This window comes from Sphaeroforma arctica (assembly GCF_001186125.1).
Source record: "Sphaeroforma arctica JP610 unplaced genomic scaffold supercont1.1200, whole genome shotgun sequence".
NCBI lineage: Eukaryota > Ichthyosporea > Ichthyophonida > Sphaeroforma > Sphaeroforma arctica.
The window spans coordinates 12,108-19,832 of NW_014039358.1; the positions used below are offsets into that span (position 1 = coordinate 12,108).

A 7,725-nucleotide genomic window follows, 5' to 3' on the forward strand; every position below is an offset into this window, starting at 1 on the left:
CTTATATAAATATATATATTATATATATATATATATTTATATATATTCGGCCTTTCTGTGTCTGTATCTTTCCGTGTGTGTATCTTTTGTATACATGAGGAAAGGGGTATAGATGTAAATATTAATCTAATTTGGGTTTATACATGTTAATGTGTATCATATGTGTCGATGCATTTGGATCATAACGTGGATTCAATCAATTATGCGTGTGAAGCTTGGATACTGGTATTGTGTGTAGCGTGTATAACTCGCTTGTTTACATATTGATGGAGAAGTGTATAGTGCAGCATTTATATCTGTGCCCCGCCATATTTTGCAGTTTGATTTCATACATGGGCACCACATGTTTACGTGCACATATGCCTATATTGGAATTTCTCGATTGTCCTTTACCCGCTGGTTTTACCAGGTCTCCACCCAACGATTACGTTTTGTGGGTCATATCTTATTATCAATTACAGTAGCGTTTGTACATGCTCTAAATCTACATAAACCAGGCGAAATTCTGCCATATCTCTGATCATCGTGCCCTTTTGCTACTACTCAAACAGACAAGAATCCAGAGCTCACAAAAAGTCAAGTTTCAGCACTTGCTCGCTCATGTGTCGAGTATCTGCAAGCGGACGTGAAGGATGGAGCGAAATATGTGAATATCGATGACGTTTCCCTGAGTTGTTTGAAAGTACTCGCTGTGCTTTCCAGGGAAGGTACAACCTCAGCGGGTTCCATTGCGACAGTATTTTAGTTCAAGAGAAATTGTTGGCTTGCAAATTCTGAATTCGATTGTGAGCCTTGAGTACTCGTTTCGATGCGTTTGTATCCAGTTCCAAAGAACTTTCTTTCGTTTTTGGTGAATTCGGCGATGGCTGCATTGCTTTTGAATCTATAAATCTGGGGTTTGAGCCTCAGTGGCCGAACCATCACAGACATAAGGCGGTCGGTGCCTGATATCGCTGTAAAGATTCTTGTTTGCTCTCTCAGCTGAATGGTAATATTCGATTCGAAACCCATACACTACAGAGGCCAACAGAGCGGTATTGGTTGATGGCGGATGTCTACCCCAGCTTGTTGACGTCATTCGTGAGTGCAAAAGAACAGATGATTTACCAATACAAGCGCTGAGAGCTCTTGCCAACATCTGCATTGATAATGGTATGCTGTTCACTGTTCTCAAAATTCATTAATGTTGGTGAGATCTTGAGCCAGATTGCAATTCGAATTGTTAACATCTCCCATGGTAGGTCACTGTTGTTTTAAACTGATTTCACTATCTACGCAGATGAACATCGTCAGGCTGTTGCGAATGTCGACGAGAGTATAAAAAGCATTGTCGATTTTGTTGGTGTTACTGCGAGTCAGGTGACGGATCTGAAATCTATTGAAGTTGAGGATGCCCCTCAGCTCAGCGTAAAGACCGCCATCTGTGTCGGCACAGTCATCAATCTCTGCAACGAGAATGGTACTATAGTCATCGTGTCTATTGCCCATCTTTGGTTTTTACTACCCTGGCAAAATGCAAATCTTGGAATGTTTAGCGCTGGTTTGGCTTGATGGTTGATGCGTCTCACTGCTATTCTACTTCCATTGTGTGTCAATCAGATCTGACTTGACAGCTGCACAGTGTGTCATTATTGTACCATCTTTAACTCTTATATTTGCTTGTTGTCAACAGAGCTCATGGCGCAGGAGCTTCTAGCGGCCGGTGCACTACCTCATGTCCTTTCCATATACAGTGGCAAGTTTGTGTCCGATAGCGTTCGTATGAGCGCACTCAGCGCATTGGAAGCACTCACGGAACAAGGTGAGCTGCAGCTACATTACAATGCGCTAGTAATTTTAAACCAGTATTATTCTGGCCTGATATATGTTGCAAATGATGCTATCAATTGGGTCCTCTCTCATATACAATAATTACGAAATTGCTGGATCTCGCCCTGCTTCGTGTAAATTTGATCTGTTTTTCAACTTTGTAAGATAGAGACCATACTGAGACCATACTCTCGTCTCTAACTGTGCAATGTTAACAGTTGTCTCGGAATGTGTATTTTCATAAAACAGATGAAGGCAAGTTGGCACTTTGTGCAGGGGACTATCCAATGAAGCTGTTTGACGCATTAGTGTTCACAACCGATAAAGAATTCGAAGAAAGGCCGACTGAGCTCATAGAAAGCCTCGTATCCGACAACGGTACGCATTTGAGCTACTGAGCAATTAGGTCTGATAGATGCGAATGACCGCTACAATATCATTAGACAAACCGAAATACACAAGGTCCTAAATGATATGTTTTTTTTTGTAGAGGCGATGAGGCAAAAATTTGTCGAGACCTTGGGATTGTCCAAGCTCATCGCTTTAGCGTCGCAGCTCTCCGATCCGGTGGGCGATGTTGCCTCCAGGGTTCTTGCCATCATATTTACTGACGGTGTGTTTTCGTTGTTCGGTCGATAAGTGCATGGAGCGTGTTGAAATATAGTTTATAGCAGCGGCATTGGGATGTTAGCTGTTATTCTTGTCTCTACTGTCCGTTATCATGTTATGACCCATTGCTGTGTCAGAGTATCGAACCAATACTGATTCTTACTCGCATAACCTTCGCTTTGCAGATAAGTACATGCAACTCGCACTCGATGACTCATCACTGCACGTCATCGATAGACTGCTGGAGTGGTGTAAATCGACTGATACAACCAAGAGGGCTAATGCAGCTTTTGCCTTCGGCAATCTCGCCCGCTCAGGTATCAATCAAAATCCCAAATGCGACGCCGTCCGATACTTGTGTGTAATAGTGCAAGTCGATTTTTTAGATTTTCATCTGGATTTGGTTGTTGGTGACTGTACAAGCGTCTAGTATAATTTTATTTTATTGCGCAACGCCTTACAGTATTCAGTGCTCTCATCTTCCAGCCTCGTTTATCTGCAGAATCGGCCTGCCAACAGTTGATGGACGCCGGTGTCAGCTTGCAATTAATATCCATGCTGGACAGTGAGGATGCAAGGGAAATACACGCCATCTTTGGAGCTCTGCGAAATTTGGTCATAGCAAGTATGTCTTATTGAGCTTACTCGTTCTTATACGCTTGTTTATTACATCAAGTTGCTGAAGTAATTTGTTCAAGTATCTAACTTCTGCTCACAATTCCTGCGATTGTCTACTAGAGGAGACCCGAATGGCGCTCATCGATGCGGGATTGCTCGACAAGTTACCAAAGTGGGCTGAGTCGTTTCACATGCCAGTTCGGTTTCTTTTGGTATCAATTCTTCGAACGTTGGCGTCGCGAGATAGTAAGTCATAATATTGTAACTTTCTTTTGATCACCCAATGATTGTGTTTGGGTTTCGAGATTTGTATTTATGAGTGGTCTTTCATGATCACAATTTGTTCATGGAAATCTTCCTGTTAGAAACCTAGGTGTACCTTTTAAACTTCGAGAAAGCTGCTGCGTGTCACCTGTCATGATCTCAGGTCTGTTTGGATGTAACACTAAATTATACTTGGTAGTATTGTTTGATCTACGAGGGAGTTCTTGATCGTCAGCGGTCACTGTCTAAATTCATGTTTACCCTACAGAGGAAGTCGGTAGTCTAATGGCCGATGACGAACGCATTTTGGGGATGGCCATGCAGCTGGTGGGAAGTGATGACGAGGGCACCTCTTCCGAGGCCGCCAGAGTGATAGCGAATATAATCAAATATAGCCCGAAGAAAGGTAAGCCTCTGTCCCGTGTTCCGTCGAGAAACTGAGGGAGGGTGCAAATAGCGACAAACCAATTTGTGATCTCAAAAATAGCCTGAGTTTCGCGTGTATATACTTTTATCGACCAATAGAAGATGAGAATTGCACCTTGAACTCCTGACTGCATCCAGTTCGTCTTTCTTGGCCTCTATACGATTTATTTCTGACAAACTATATACAATCGTTGCGGCTGCAGAATACATACAAACTATCTGCGAGATGGGAGGCCTCAAGGGACTAAACAAGCTACTCACATCGAAGCATATGATATTGCAGAATGATGGACTGATGGCACTCTGCCTCGTCGGTGCAATAATGGGTTAGTGATCCGCTCGGCCTAAACTGCTATTCCACTATCTTATGTCGCTAGTATTGTTGTCTACGCGAATGTCACATCGGCCTATGGAATGGCCGTTACTGACCGTGGCTTTGTTTTACTCTGCAGGAAATTCATTGGTGGATGTTGCCTACCTTGAACAGTGCTCGCGTAGCGTTGTGAACCTAAGTAAGAGCGATGAGGCAATTCCTGACAGCATCAAACAGAACTGTAAACAGTGGCTGGAGATAGTCGCGAAAAACGGTACGAATTTGCTTTATTTCTAATGTTCATCTAAATCGTTCGCTTTTTGATTATTTTTATTTTAACCTGAATTTGTATTCATCAAACTTAATATTTCGTTTACAGATGCTCTCAAGTCACGTATCGACTCCTCAGAGAGGGATACGAAGGCCGTTGGCCAAATGGACAACAGGATAGAGAGTCCACAACAATAAAAAAAACACTTTCCTCCTGTAGAGTATTAAATTCTTCGAGATATCCAAATAAATGACTATACTCCGAGAGATCGTTTTCTGCAGCCAAGGCAAATTCAAATTAAATTCAAAATACCAAGGGAAGATATACTTCATCAACAAATTTGTAATATTTTCTAGTTGTTGTTGACCACGATTCCGTAGTTACAAGCAGATTTCGATCTTGTAAGACCAAAATATCACATTTGCAAGGATGCAATCTATTTGGCTATTCATTTTCGATGCATTGCATCGAAAATGAATACAGTGGAAGTGCTCGTTTTGAGGAAGATATGATCAAGCAACAAATAAAAATTAAGACGGAAACCAGGTGGCCGTGACTGTTGGTGGGTCATGCTATGCGTATTACTTCGAGGACTTTCAGGTGTTATACCGTTAATTTTTTTGTCTTTGTACTGACGTGAAACACCAGTGACTTGCTGTCAGGTACGATAGAGTAACACTTCAAATTCCGCATCTTGACATATTTGCACTGCGGTGGGATGTGCAATTCACAAAACAAATAGTAAATGTGCAGATCGCAAATCGAATAATGAAGTGGAATCAGAGCTCTCGAAATGCGTTGATTAGTTATTGTGGGGGGTTTAAGTGCCAGCTCAACGTGCTCAAGTATTGTATTTTTTTCCAGCTGGTCTAGCCCCTAGATCCCATAGCAGACGCGTACAAGGCATACGTCCAACACATTACATCAACTGCATACAGAACTGCGCGAGAATCATGAACTGTAATGTCTCGTGGATAACGAAGTGCTAGGCTTACCTGTGTGTAGCGTAGAGCAGAAGGATATGCTGATAGACTTGAATAAAAGAATGTAAAGGTTGTGATTATGCGTAGTCCGAGACTATATTGAACTACCGAAAGTGATCTACTGTCAAAGCTCGGCATGATAAATTTCGGAGATCAGCTGCAAGCTGTACGCTTTTTATGCTAAGCGTTCTTTTTACTGTGAAAATGTATTATGACGTGTGACGCTCGCTGTGCCTGATTCAAGGTTGGCACGAAAAAGCAAAGGCGCACACAAGGATGGATAAAGAGATGCGACTTTATTAAGTCCGCTCACAATACAGTCACCTCGAAAGCCAACACGCCGAATTCAGCCTCTTGCTCAGGCGTGTAGAATCTGTAGTATACCTATGTTGATGATTGCGAGTATTAAAATATAAAAGTAGAGCCTCACACAGCCACTGAAATGAATTTTGTCGTGTTTACATAGCACAAGCTGGCGTTCGTCTATTCAAGCACATATTTTTCAAGCACATAAATTACGCTCTAAAGGGTGTTGCAGACACACTAAGCTACGAAGCCTTGTGAAAACGACCATATGCAGTAAGCTCTAATGTATTTAGACACATTTGAGCAATAGCGCAGTTGCACATACAAACCCGCTGACATCGGTGTTTTGGAATTGGATGTTATCTTTGTTTTTGTAATACTGTGCCCGTAAGCCCCACTCACCTGCACTCCTTCGTCGATTGTGTCTTTGTCTGGGAGGCAGACATCTAGTCCTTCCGTAACCAAATACTGCGCATAATAAAGGTAAATGGAATAATAGGAATATCACATTAATTGTCAATTGTGTGATTGCTCGATAAAAAAATGCGATCATGTTCAACTCGTGGATTATTTCTTAACGCGCAAGCGTGTAAATATATTATATAATAAGAATAGGCTATCAATTGGGAATTAACTCAGTTGGTAGAGTGCGTGCTTAGCATGCACGAAGTCGGGAGTTCAATTCTCTCATTCTCCAGTACGTTTTACTTTATTTTATATAAATACGTCAAAAGGACAATTCAAGGGTTCAATTTCCACATTCTCCACAATTTTTATATGCATTCACAAACTATTACATCATAATTATTACATCAGAAAAAACGGAAATCTTGAGTTCATTGTTTCATATTTTATGCATGTATCTATGTATGAACATAAACAGATACCAATTAATACGTCATAAAGCGAAGTTTTTATATTAGACATACCTCTTGTATTGACCCGTAAAGAGCAATCCTTTAGGCATCCGGATCCGCGTACCCACGGAACGCATCGTAGTCATAGCATGACAGAATGTTGTTGAGTTGAGTACAAGCATATACATTCATTAATTAGATTGAAATTGAAGAGTGCGTGCGTCTCGGAAGGAGCAATACATCCTAGGTTGGAGAGTTCGGTATTGGCCATTGAATCCGAGCACAAGGTACTACGTTCCACTATTGCGAAGGGGTTGGCCGCGCAAAACCTGATGCTTCTACTCATACATGTACAGGTGAGAGCTTGTAGGTCTTTTAAATCCTCGATCCAAGGCAAGGACAACCCTATATTAGAAAATAATACACACATCGACACGTAAAAAAATTCGCCACCTCGCCACACCCGTCATGAACAAATAAAGCGATTAATTCTATATCAGCATTAACAACGTGATAGAAAATACAACACAACATGGACAATCATGACGAATTTAATATACATACCTTTTGACATGTAACCGTAAAGTTCCATTCATGACTAAAATATCCCCTACACACACATGCGCCTCGTCACCCATGTTCAACCGGCCCTCAACTGACTTCTTACCCGAAGCTAATAGGTTATAGTACTCTGGTACTACATGCAATGCGTGTTCAACCTGTTCTCGAGATTAACGTGAGTGAATGAATTCGAGTAAAACTCTCATAGCAATCTAACAATATGTTGTGCATAGACAAGTGCACATCCCAACACGTGGTACGAATGATATAGTTCGATTGCATTATCGCTCCAGACATATAGAGTCGATGTAAGTACTCAATTTACACTCTCAGTAGACACACAGCCTTTAGAATCACTCACCGAAGTTCTGTCTCCAGATGTAGCTTCCGCCTCAGATATCGCGTGTAAGCTTCCATTCTCTTTCGCTTTGAATAGCATCTCAATTTTCATTGTGCTAGCATATGAACTTTGTCGATGTAAACTCATCTTCAAACAGTTGTTTTCATCTGTTGCTCAAATCGATAAAAATAATAATTAAACTCAAACTTACAACTGAACAACCTGCTGAAAGTTCCGCGTTAGTCCGATTGAACCGACAATGAGTCCGCTTGTTCAAAATGCTAGTGAGCTCTGTATTTTGCCAAACTTTATATATATATATAATTAAATGCATCTTTACGTATATATAAGTATATATATATCAATAT

General features: G+C 41.2%; 2 protein-coding genes and 1 non-coding gene across 3 annotated transcripts; 2 read left to right on the forward strand and 1 right to left on the reverse strand.

Annotated features, from left to right (window-relative positions):
• Positions 1 to 359: 359 nt before the first annotated feature.
• SARC_10302 (hypothetical protein) lies at positions 360 to 4,507 on the forward strand (the record flags this gene model as incomplete). Its single annotated transcript, XM_014295660.1, has 14 exons — positions 360 to 399; positions 552 to 707; positions 1,021 to 1,152; positions 1,280 to 1,459; positions 1,673 to 1,801; positions 2,059 to 2,187; positions 2,300 to 2,422; positions 2,604 to 2,735; positions 2,921 to 3,043; positions 3,157 to 3,282; positions 3,569 to 3,706; positions 3,930 to 4,052; positions 4,179 to 4,313; positions 4,419 to 4,507. The coding sequence occupies 14 exons, from the start codon at positions 360 to 362 to the stop codon at positions 4,505 to 4,507; spliced, it is 1,755 nt and encodes a 584-aa protein (XP_014151135.1).
• A 1,063-nt stretch (positions 4,508 to 5,570) lies between these two features.
• SARC_10303 (hypothetical protein) lies at positions 5,571 to 7,544 on the reverse strand. The gene is made up of 5 exons (XM_014295661.1): positions 7,379 to 7,544; positions 7,021 to 7,175; positions 6,529 to 6,556; positions 6,002 to 6,067; positions 5,571 to 5,677 (listed from the first exon to the last, which is right to left on the reverse strand). Exons 1-5 carry the CDS (start codon positions 7,502 to 7,504, stop codon positions 5,603 to 5,605), a joined length of 450 nt encoding a protein of 149 aa, XP_014151136.1. The 5' UTR covers positions 7,505 to 7,544; the 3' UTR covers positions 5,571 to 5,602.
• On the forward strand, positions 6,224 to 6,296 carry SARC_30223. The gene has a single exon. It is a non-coding gene; the product is annotated as a tRNA-Ala (tRNA).
• Positions 7,545 to 7,725: the final 181 nt, after the last annotated feature.